Source organism: Micromys minutus (assembly GCF_963924665.1).
Source record: "Micromys minutus genome assembly, chromosome: 14".
In the NCBI taxonomy this organism is placed as follows: Eukaryota; Metazoa; Chordata; class Mammalia; order Rodentia; family Muridae; genus Micromys; species Micromys minutus.
The window spans coordinates 29,253,546-29,266,109 of record NC_137983.1 but is presented as its reverse complement, the minus strand read 5'-3'; the positions used below and the strand labels follow the sequence as shown (position 1 = coordinate 29,266,109).

At 45.5% G+C, this 12,564-nt stretch overlaps 1 protein-coding gene across 2 annotated transcripts in view; it reads right to left on the bottom strand.

Annotated features, from left to right (window-relative positions):
- Window positions 1-12,564, bottom strand: part of MTUS1 (microtubule associated scaffold protein 1) — a gene marked incomplete at both ends in the record, with an annotated part of 130,581 nt that overhangs the window by 8,968 nt on the left and 109,049 nt on the right. For both annotated transcript variants that reach the window (XM_080928694.1, XM_080928695.1), the window contains 4 exons: window positions 476-571; window positions 679-752; window positions 1,566-1,671; window positions 3,073-3,287. In XM_080928694.1, coding sequence (XP_080784820.1) covers window positions 476-571; window positions 679-752; window positions 1,566-1,671; window positions 3,073-3,287 — 491 coding nt within the window. The remainder of the gene's footprint in view (window positions 1-475; window positions 572-678; window positions 753-1,565; window positions 1,672-3,072; window positions 3,288-12,564) is intronic.

Below are 12,564 nucleotides of genomic sequence, written 5' to 3'. Positions count from 1 at the left end.
AGCCAGCAAACCCACAGAAACAGGAAGTAGAGCAGTGGTTAGCTCACGGCAGGAGGCGCTTGAAGAAAGAAGATTGGCTGTTGATGGGTGCCCAGTCTCTCTCAGGGAGATAAGAACATTCTGGAACTTAGATCCTTGTGTCTAGCAGACAATGTCACAAATAAGCTACAAGGTTTCTGGTTATGTAACTATATCACAACAAGGTAATTTTTGTTGTTGTTACTGTAAAAATATTCCCAGTTTTAGGTTTTTCTCAGTTCCCCATGGGTATTTGCTTAGATCTCTGTCTGCATTTCAGTCTACGAATCATTTTTGGAGATGTTAAAAAAAAAATCAACTGTTAATGCAAACTAATACAACCAGCACTAAGAAGATTCCAAGCCACTGCTCTCTCTCTAGCTGCCGAAGAATTAGTTGACTGGAAATGGCAACCAAGCAGAAGGCAAACCCAGTGGCAGCAGGACACACGACTTACTGAATTCGCCTTCTCTCTTGACAGTTGCTTCTGTTCCTCTGATTTCAACCTTTCATTTAAAGCGTCGTTCTCGCTCTTCAGATCATTGATTTGTTTCTAAAACACAAACAGTAACACGTGGAGCATCAGATACCAGGAAAGGACCGGAGGCGCGCAGAGGTACGGTCCACACCATCCGAAGGCACCAGGAGCTCTCCACTCACCTCTAGTGATTCCTGCTTCTCGTTAAGCAGATTCTCCAGTGACTTCTTTTCCATTTCATGGCTCTTCTTGATTTCTGGAAGACAGGGGGTTTTGTTGTGCTCTTTTTCTTCTAAGGTAATAACACCCCATGAGATCACTACCCTCTAGCTTGGCATCTAGACACAGGAGCTGATGTCTACAGCTTATGTTACTTTCCATTCATGAGATTCGATTCTTTAAAGGAAGCAGCATCTTCTCAGAACAGCTTTTCGAGGTAGGGCAGAGATTTATGGTACAATGACCCCAAACCCTGATGCTCACAGAGGCCAAGGACACTTTCAAAATCTCTGGATTGGGGCCCCGTCCAGAAGACAACAGAAATCTAAAATTAAGCCCTTTCCCAGCAGGATGATGACAATGTTTACTAACTGTGCGCATACGTCAACCGTCATCTCTGACTTCCCACGGCGCAGTCTCTTATGGGAAGTCTCTCCCAAAGGTCCCACAACCATTTCAGCCACACATGTCCCTGGCTACTCTGTGAGCTCTAGCTGACTCATGGTGGACACTCCACTGTACTGCTGGCTTTGTCCTCAAAGCTGACGCCTTGACTTTTCCGGGACCTAAATCAGCAACTACACCAACCACAACCACCACCAAAAAGGGTTTTAGAATCTTTGGAACTTCGCCCTGTTTCCTAAAGGCCTGGCAATTTTAACTAACCATTATTTGCATCCTTAAGGGAAAAGGGCATCCACTAACAATGAACAAAGCACAAAGAAACCAAGAGGCTAGCTGAGTAAATGCCACAGGGTATTTCGTGCAAGGGAGGGTTGTGAGTCAGTTTCTTTTAGTAAGTATCATGCCTTTCCATTGCCCTTCTCCTGAAGCAGGAAATGTGCCTTGCCTGAAAGTGAGGCTTCATAGGTCTTCCTCAGCAGTTCCACTTTCTCTGAGTGGCTAGCTTCGATCTCCAGCTTAGTGGTTTCATGGGCAGCGTTTAAGTTGTCAAACTGTAAGGGACAAACAGAATGATAATTCACCAGCAAGAACCAAAGTGCTAAGTCAAATAGAGGAGCGTACACTAGGGACCTCCGCCATCCATTTGCACCCAGCACATGGGTAGAGCAACCTGCTCTGGCCTGGCCCCTCCCACAGCTCCAACCCATCCTCCCCGGAACAAAGATGGTCCGAGCACTGTGGGGTTCACTGATGATAATGGCAGAGTACACCTCAAGTCATAGGGCTGCACTCCACAGGTCCACCTCAGCACTGACCTGTAGCACTGACCACTCTACTCTTAGCCCCTAGCATATGTCTGGAACATAGTACAGACTGTGCAGGTACTAAACTTAAAGAGAAAGGGCAATAGGGAACAGGAAAATTCAAAGTTTATGATACTAACGGGAAAGGCATCAAAAAGTTATTTAAAAGGCATTTTTTTTAAAAAAAAAGCACAGACCAATGGTTTAGAAGCCAAACACCAGGATGCTTCTAAGTGGATTGTTTTGGGGGATATTTCTATCCCTTCTATTTAAAAAAATATTCTTGGTACCCCTAGGGATTGACCAGAGCTGTGGACATGCTTTGCAAGCTCTTGCTGTACCTCTAGGCTATAGCTCTAAACCTCCTTTACTTTTGGAGACAGTCTTGTTGTCTCAGGCTGTGTGATGGTTTGAATAAGGCTGGCCCAGGGAGTGGCACTATTAGGAGGTGTGGTCTTGTTGGAGTGAGTGTGGCCCTGTTGGAGTAGGCGTGTCTTTGTGGGCGTGGCCTTTAAGACTCATCCTAGCTGCCTTGGATCCAGTCTTCTAGCAGCCTTCAGGTGAAGATGTAAAACACTCAGACTCCTGCACCAGGCCTGCCTGAACATTGCCATGTTCCTACCTTGATAATAAAGGACGGAACCTCTGAACCTGTAAGCCAGCCCCAATGAAATGTTGTCCTTAGAAGGCTTGCCTTGGTCATGGTGTTTATTCATAGCAGTAAAACACTAAGACAGCCTCTCTAAGTAGCTAGCTGGTGGGATCACAGAACTTGTTTGATCTGTCTGCCTGCCTGCACTGGGGACTGAATTCTGAGACTCAGAAGCCTTATATCACTGAGGACATATTTGGCCATGATGGCAGTTTTTACTTTGAGCCAGGGACTAAGTTACCCATGTTGGCCTTGAGCTCTCTCTGCAGTCAAGGTTAGACTCAACTGTGGTCCCTCTGTCTCAGCTTTCCAAGTTGGGATTATGGGCATGTACCACTGTGCCTGGTTACTTCCCCCTTCTTTAACTTAACATTACTTCACTGTAAGAAAGAAATCAATCCCCAAAGCCTTCCCCAACTAAATTAAAAGGCAAGGGATAACTTAAGAATGTAAAACTCCAGCAGACAGCCATGCCAGAGCAGCCCAGCCGCACAGACCTGCTCCTGCAGTTGAGTTTTATATTTTTCCGCCTCCTCAATGTAAATGCTCTGAAGCTTCTCACACTCTGTGGTGTATAATTCTTTCAGCCGGTTCTCCAGTTCTGTGCGGTCTGTCTGATGCTGCTGGTTTAGTTTCTGGACAAATCCTTCATACGCTGTCTGTAAGTCATTCCTAGCCTTTTCTAGCTTCTCGCAGGTGCTTGAAGCGGCAACTGAAAAGGGCACAAAGAAAAGGAGGTCCTTTTACATTTACTCAGCATCTCAGACACACCACATTTACACACTGCTGTGATAACTCTGGAGGCACTTGCCCTGTGACCAGCACTGCAGAGTTCAAGTAAGAAGCGTCCATCAAAGGCCTGTGTGTTAGAGGCCCCCAGGGCCAGTGGATGGTGGTGGACCTTGGGTCACTGGGACTGAGAGTAACACCATGACACTATCTCTTCCTCACTTTAATTTCCCAGGCATGAGGCAAACTCAACCAAGTGTTCCCCTTCCATGATGTGCACCTTGGCACAAAGGAACGGGGTCAACAGATCCTGGTCTGAGACCTCTGAAACTGTGAGCCAAGATAAATCTTGTCTCTCTGTAATTTCACACATACACACAATGCATTTTGATTATTGCTGCCATATCTCCCACCTCGGTAAGCATCCTTCTCCTACACAGTACAGTCTTCTTTCACTTAACATGATGTCGTCAATGTTCTTCCATATTGTGCTGGGACTGCCTTCCCTTTCAGGTTGACTACAACTCCAATGACCATACATGATGGCACGTGCTATTCCTACTTCCAGTCTACCCTGAACAATGCTGCCATGAACATGGGGAAAAAACCAACTGCTCCATGACCCAACTTTCTTGCGTATGTATCTGAGAGAGGAATTGCTGTTTCCTATAGCAATTCCAATTTTGGTTAAAAGTGGTTTTACAATGTAATAGGCAAGATTCCATTTCTCCACGTCCTCACCAAAACACAATCAAAACACAAGGTGACAAATAAACGCCATCCAATCCATATTTAGTGTTCCTTGGATACTCCACAGACCCACAAAGAGCCAAGTTCTGTGGTGTGTGCAGCATGTGGTCCCAGTAATGTGGAAGCAGGTGGATCTTTGAGTTTCAATCTATCCTGGGCTACATAGCAAGACTATCTCAAGACAAGCAAAACACCGTGAACAAAATCATAAACAAACCAATTTGCAAAGCAGAACTGTTGAAGGGAAAAGCCAAGGTGACAGATAAAAGCCAAGTGGCAGGGGCTATCCCAGAAAACATGTGGGATGAAATACCACAAGGCTTTTTTTTTTTCTCTTTCAAAGAATTTAATAAAACATAACAGAAGACCTTCTTAATTGCTAACAAATACCCTCTTACACTGCTTATTGAAGAGAAGGAGATCCAAGATATCCAGTGGTACTCTAACTAGGAAACGACATTAACTTCTGCCAACTGACTTTCCAGCATGTAAATACAAGAACAATGGACGTCTTCCCATAAGGTCCCCTGTGTGCCCCAAATTAGACCTTTATGTGGACAAAGTCCATAAAAATGCTTTGTAGCCAAATGATGAGGGGATCTGTTTCTAGTGAGGAAAATGCTAGTTTTAGAATTTTACACATCAGCAGATAACAAACAAGCAAACATGGCCGAGCTCATCCAGAAGGTCACACCAGACACAAACATCTCTACAGAAGCATCTTGTACCCAAGCACCTGGTACGCAAACACCTAGGCACACAGCACACAGGCATCTCAGCAAACCTGTCACTCAGCATCTAGTGTGGGCACAAAGGGCTTCTAAGAGCAGGCTAACTCTGCTTACACCTGCCAGATTTTTACACATCTGCTTACAATCAAACTATTGTCAGCTTGACTATATAATTACAGCCCAGTGTTTAAAATCAGATCCTCTCCCATTAACCACTGGATAGGGCTGTTTGCTTTGTTTATATACACAAAAGCCAGTAGCCCAAACAGTGTACAGCTTTGCTGGCTGCTGTGAGCTCAGTGAAAAGGGACTGGATGTGGAGGGAGAACCGGAAAAGAGGAAGGGAGATCAGATGGGGCATCAGATGGCTTACTGCTGCTACTTCCAACAACCAAAGGGCAGGCCGGGCCGCAGGAGGTGACATCAGCCTGCAGCTGTGCAAGGGACCTTCTGCTGTTTACTGTGCTGTGTACAACAGCTGGGCTACGCTACTCACCCTTGCAAAGTACTTTAGCGTGGGTCAACTGGCCTGGGCTCCCAAGGAGACTGTGATTTGGTAGAGACCTCCACCACCCCCCCCCCCCCCCCCGGAATTCTTCCTTAGAATGTAAATATTGTATTAAGGACTCTCAGGGTGTTTCCTGTCTGATGGGACATACATGCTTGTAGGGGTGGGGGGGACTTCACCCTACAGTTTTAGGCTATAGACTTCCCCTGGCTTCTTCTAGCATGGAGAGGTTAGACAGGGCTTGTGCTGGCTCCTGCCTATCCTTAGTCTGCCTTCTTGTTTCTTTGCCTGAAGTCCACCACTGTGAGTTCATCTGATAGACAACAAAGCCAAAACAAAAACAGAAGGTCATCCAGGGTTAAGAATGAGTGGTTTACAGGAGTTACTACATGTACAGAAAAGCTCGCCCCCACCCCCCCACACCCCCCAAACAAGTTCTCACTATATAGCTCTGGCTGGGATTAAAGGCGTGTGTTGCTACTCTCGGCTTAAGTCTTTGTTTCTAAACGGTCCATTAGTCAAGTTTTAAAAGCTTGTGCATAATTAAGCACACACAAAATACTTTCGAGCTTTAAAAGGTGGTTCCAGCAATCTAGTTAATACAGCTAGAGCTTAGCAGAGTGGTGCACGCCTTTAATCCCAGCACTCGGGAGCCAGAGACAGGCAGATCTTGGTGAGTTCGAGGGCAGCCAGAGCTACAGAGTTGAGACCTTGTTAAAAAGAAAGGAAAAGAAGAAGTATGGCTAGATATGGTGGTGAGCACATGATATCCTGATATATTCCGGGAACTGTGGTAGGAAGATAAGAGTTCAAAACCAGCCTGGGCTAAATGGAGTACAAAGATAGCCTGAGTCACACAGGGTCTCTTCCCCCAAAACCATGGGCTACCGATGTAGCAGAGTGGCACAGAACATATGCAGCATGCACAAGTTTGTGGGTTCAATCCTTAGCATCGCAAAAAATTAAAAAAAAAAAAAAGCTTTCAGACTTAAAGACATAGATTCATTTACAAACTGATCTCTAGTGGTCTAAGTCATGTTAAAGATATTACTCAGAGATGTGCCAGCCCTGAAACTATTAGGCCAAGGCCAGAGCAGAAAAACCAGGCAGCCCTGTCTAAGTCACAGCTATTTATTTGAACAAGGAAAAATCACTGCACCAGAAGTAAAGGAAGGTTGGTTTTGTTTTTCAAACAATTGTTTGGATGACGTCTAGGAAAGGCTCCACTGGACAGTCCGATCTGACCTTGGGAAAACACAATCATTTCAGTCTCAGGCCCTTTGGCAGTTGGGAACGGAGAGGAAGTGAAGCCATTACTTAATTATTCCCTGGGGTTTTTTTTTTTTTGGGGGGGGGGGACAGTTGGACTGTTTCCGTCTCATAGAGATAAATTTCCCTTTGCTCGCTGACTAATGAATGTTCTGTTATGGAAGAAAACATCACACACCCATGATCTGAAAAATGTCAGTATTCTTGGAAGTGATATGGAGCTGCCTTCTTCCCTTTTACTATGTGAATAGCATGCTTCATGGGGACATTGCTAGAAGCTCAAGACAGACTATAACGGTTATTGAGTTTGAGCTCCAGCACCTACCTTACCCATACACCATCTTACGTGTACACACACACACACACACCAGTTTTAAAAATATCATTTGTCTTGCATTTAAAATGTTAACTATGAAGCCGGTGGTGGAAGTGGTGCAAGCCTATAATCCTAGCACTCAGGAGACAGAGGCAGGCAGATAGATCTCTGTGAGTTTGAGGCCAGCCTGGTCTACAGAGTTAGTTCCAGGACAGCCAGAGCTACAAATAATAACACTGTCTCAAACAACAACAACAAAAAACCCAAAACAAAAAAAGTAATAAATATGCACACTTAAGCATAGTAGGGTGCTTCTGGAGTCTCGTTTCTAAATCTACCACCACCACTACTACTACCACCACCACCACCACTATTACCATCACTACCACCACTACTACTACTACTACCACCACTATTACTACTACCACCACTACTACCACCACCACTACTACTACTACTACTACTACCACCACCACTACTACCACTACTACTATTACCACCACCATTACTACTACTACCACCACCACTACCAGTACTGCCACTGTTACTACTACTACTACTGTTCTTTCTATTCTAGACAACAGACCTTCCCCAGCTTCCTGGTGATGTGTCGGTCTTCTATAATCCAATAAAGATGACAAGGGGGCATGGGAGATGTGAGGTCACATGGAAAGTGAGGCACATTTGGTGCCATGTAAGAGGCAGTGACAGTGACACAAAGGGACAAACTGGAAAACAGGATTTCTCCATTCCGTAGTCATGTGACTCTCCTAATAAGCTCTGGGGAGTCAACTGTCTGTGGGGAGTCTTCAGAGCCCCCCCCCACTGTGTCATGTATGAGGAAAATGGAAGACCCCTTGTGTCCAACTTGCCTTACCTGTCTTGGGTCTTCTTCCCAGTCCCTCTGTCTGTCCACCTGCTTGTACATCTGGCTGTCATGCCTTCCTTCGGCAGTTACTGAGAGCTTTCTCTCACTCCTCCTGGTCCCCTGCTTCAGAACCTCACTACAGGACAGGGTCCTCCCCCATGATTACTCTATGTGGTGCTACCATGCCACACCTCCAGGGCAAGTGTGGGTCTTATCCATTTAAAAGAATCAAAGGTGTCCACGAGAAAACTAACCCAGAGAGGTAGGGCCCAGACTGTCTGACCAAAAGGCATTTCCAACTTTCTGGGCCTCTAAGTCCTGATTGGCAAAGCAAGAAAACAACTGTGTGTTCTGCTGGCGTCTCAGTTAAGGGACAACAGATAAAGGCAAGTGTGGCATTGTCATGGCCTGAGGCAGGGGCCTGGAGGGCACCAAAGGGTGGGGGGCATGCAGGAAGGCGAATGCCTAGCATTATGACTTCCAGAGTTTCTTTAAACGTAACCTTTCATAGAGCCAAGTAACCCGGGAGACACATGGTAGACAAGGGTCTCCTCAAAATTTCAGAAATTAACTGTGACTTTGTTCTCGTGCACGATGCCCAAGAGTCTATGTGAACGATTTAAAAACCTCCCACAAATCATAAACTTTTGGGGAACTGGCTTTTCCTAAAGCTGTCGGCACCATTAAGTCAACTTTCCCATAACTGATACACTCCACTGTAACTGACCACAGACCTTGTGAAGGGCTTCTCACATTTTCACGCAGGGCTCTGAGCTGACAAGCTGTTAAAGTCTCATTTATCAATGGAACTGGGAGGGCCGACCTGAGTGGAGAACTTAAAGCCCCCGTGTTCCAGGTGTGGAACTCCAAACTGGATCTCACTGGCTAGCTCTGTCATTGGTCCACCAAGGAATGTTCCAGCTCAGTTAGTTCTCCTCTGGGGCCACAGAGATAATGTGAGAGATACATGAAGAACAATGCTTGCCCGGCCTCTCTTTTTCCTGAGCTGACTGGGCGGTTTGTAGTCTGGCCCCATCAGCCTATCTCCCACCTTCCGGATAGAAGTGGCCACCTGGGCTTCCAGGGAGCGGCCAGTTCCCGAGAACGTCCTTCCTCCCACTGCAGGATGGGTATTTCGAAAGGTGTATTTGGCTAGTGTCTTATGCACTAGCACAGGTCAGGCTGCAGAACAGCTGCTCACTTTGTCATTAACAGCACACACTCCACACATACGTGAAGAAAGCGTCTAGCAATGAAGGTGGGTCGGGGACAAAAGTACGGCTGGGTAACTGACAGTGTGTTCTAAGTCTCAGGCCTGAGAAGTGGGAGTCCCCGAGTAAAGTACCAGGTTTTGATCAAAACAGTGCAGTGACCCCCAGTCAGCATTTCCTTTTCTGTCAGGCCTCCTTCCAGAGCAATTGCTTTTAGGGCAGAAGAATCAAAAGGTGATGGCACAAGTCCTCAGGCATCCATAAACTTGATTACACCACACACACACACACACACACACACACACACACACACACACACACTCTTTTCCACACATAAGGGACATTCTAGATAGTTAGGTGTCTGGGTGCAGTCCCAGGTGCTCTGGTGCCCGAGTCACCTGGAGGATATTAAAAGTGCAGATTTCTGGCCCCCACCCCAAACTTGAATGAGTTAGGATTGGTGGGTGTGGGAACAGGAAATCTGTTTCATCTCACAGTGATGTTTGTGAATCTGCGTTCTAGACAAGTGACCCAGGGTTGGGAACATTTGGAATTTTACAGTCAGGAAGAGACCGGGGCAAGAAAGAAATCTCATGGATTCTCAAAGCCAGGTGCCGCTGAGGCAGTATTTTGCTTATCTGTGGGTAAAAGAACATGGACTTTTAGATATCGGTAGAGCCAGTCAAAGTCCAAATTTAGGAGGGACACAGATAACAAGAGGATGGCCCAAGCCTGAGATAGCTTTCAACCCATCCTCCAAACACCTCCTCAAGATAAAGAGCTCTAGGTAGGGTTTCCTCATGCTATTTCATTAGACAGAGAGAGAGAGAGAGAGAGAGAGAGAGAGAGAGAGAGAGAGAGAGAGAGAGAGAGAGTCTAAATCTCTTTAGACACAGGCTTGTTATAGCCAAAGCTGGCATGGTAAATGCATTCACACATTCCACGAGGCGTGAGACAGTCTATGCGGGGTTCACTGGAGGAGAACCAAGTGGCTCATGTTCTGCTTTAGCAATAGTATACATTGTCCCTGCTTGATTGGAAAAGCTGTTAGTCACTCATGCATGCTTACAGCGGTGCCAAGTGATTTTCCACTGCTTTACGAAGTTACACGAAGCACTTTAAGTCTGGAAGCCTGGCCACTTTGGGTTCTCATCCAAACCTTTTGTGTCCTGAGCTGGTCAGCAGTAGGAAAGCATACTAGGTCTTGAGCCTCAATTTCTTTCCTTTTATATAATACCAACTATGTAGAGCTGAATATTGCCCTTTTTAGAAATGAACAGAAGACAGAGAATGTTCCCAACATCTGCATGAATTTCCATGAATTTCTACATGCCGAGGGGAAAGTGATGAAGTTTTACATACTTTTCCTAGGCATTTTAGCAATGCTTAGTGTAGTGTCTTAAGGGATAAAGTCTTTTGTAGTTCAGTGGATCAAACAACTGGAGCTACTTAATAAAAAGATGAGTGAGTTAGCTCTAACTTCTTACAGTGATATAATATATATTATATAATTATATAATCAATACATATATACATATGTACATATACATATATCATCTTGTTTTTAGCTGAGTTTCACCCAACTTTAAAGCAAGTTAATGTTACTTTTTCTATTCTCTGGTTATTGGGTTTACATTAAGAGTGTGTATATGTGTGTGTGGTGTGGGGGGGCACATTTGTCTAGCATGTACAATATGTATAATGCCTTGGGTTTGATCCCCAATACCACAACAAACACACCTTTCTTTTTCTATAAAATAATGTAATTTTTAAGACAACATAAATCTCAAAGATTACAGTGAAAGGCCTCCATACAACACTCTTTATTTAACATGACCCTAGAAAGAATCACAATGTCTTTCTCAAAGGCAAAAGCTTGCTTTGAATGTTGACCATGAAATGTAACAGTCAACTACTGACAAAGACTGACATTCAAGAGTCTCTGGTGAACCGCTGTCCTTGTGAGACCTAGCACTCTCAACTGAATTATACACCACCATTATTATAATTATTCTGAAAGACAAAGATACTACTATTTAAGGCAGTTCATAGAAAATGTTTGCACACTACAGGGAGAAGCCCACCTTCCCTGTCTCCATCTTGGGTTGCAAAACCCATTCATTTCCTGTTCTCCATGCCTCCGTGCACCCCAGGTCTACACGCCTGACAGGGTAGTAAGTGACTTTGCCTTTGAAGACCTCATAGTTCTAGAAGGTGGGAAGAGGAACGCAAGCAAAGAGCTCTAAGGGCGAAGTCTTAATGTGTTCTCGGGAACCAGAAGGGTAGAAAAGGTAAAATTAACTTTTCTGAAAGAAGTGGGTGAAACTCAACTGTAGACAAGATGTTTTAAGCAGAATTTAAAACAATGAGTGAATAAAGACTCTGAGAGGCCAGCGTAGGGAGATAGTACAGTGGAGAGAGATGTGCAGATACGCAGAGGACTTTGGAAGCAAGGGACAGACCATCCAGGAGAGAGTGTCAACTTACTGGGCCAGCTTACCTAGAGGAAGTGCAAACCTGCAGCTCAGGAGGGAAGGGTTTAAAGCACAGTCCCAATCCCATGGTCTTACTGCAACAGCGCTCTATAGGTGCTCCACACTCATTAAAAATGTCTTCGGTGGAGGCTGCAGAGTACCCTGGAAAAGTACTGGGCTTGCTAAAAGAATCCAAAGACTGGTGAAAACGCCCCAGAATCATGGCCCTCTGCTGAAGAAGCCAGACTCAGATGAGACTACAGACTACACTTTCACTTCTATGAAATTCAAGAAGAGACAACACCGATACTTGGTTATGAAGCCCAGATCAAATATTTGCTTCTAAGGGAGGGGAGGGAGGCTTATGGGAGTTTGCTGGAATTCCAGAAATGTTCAGTGCAAGTGTAGATTATAGGAATCTGATTATATAAAACTGATGGACTGACTGGATAGCTCAGGGAGCCAAGGCTTGCCACCAAAAGGAGAAGGCATCCAGAGAGTCTGCCGATGGGGAAGATGGAAGGAAGTCATGAGACCATGAAGAGCACAGGCACAGATGATGGCAGTTGCAGGTCCCACACTTGGGGCTCTCCCACTCTCCTTAGTTCAACTGTGTGAACCTTGTCCTAGTTTTCAGGGAGACGGTAGGAAAGATCGCACAGCTGACCAGCGACTCTGGCAGCCCCTGGCTATTCCAAGGGACAAGGTGGATACGTGGATGGTGGAAGCAGTGGACTGTCAGAAGACAGCAGTGCTCTCTAAGTACAGCATCAGGGGCGAGGCCCACCACCTCATACACTTCACTACTCTGTTCAAACTCCACACTAATCCAGCAAAATACACAGACATATCACGAAAGGGAAAACTCTGTGCACTCAAAAATGTTAAGCGACTCCTAACTGGTAGAGTATGTGGCCTCCAGCTGGGCAGTGAGGGTACACACCTTCAAGCCCAGCACTTAAGAAGCAGAGGCAGGAGGATCTCCCAGCTTGAGGGCAGCCTGGTGTACAGATTGAGTTCTAGGCAGCCAGGGCAACACAGAGAAACTGTCATGAAAGACCAGACCAGACCAAACCCCCTATTCTACTAACCCATATTAAACGCTAATAGCAGCAAAAAACTGGTCGGGTCTC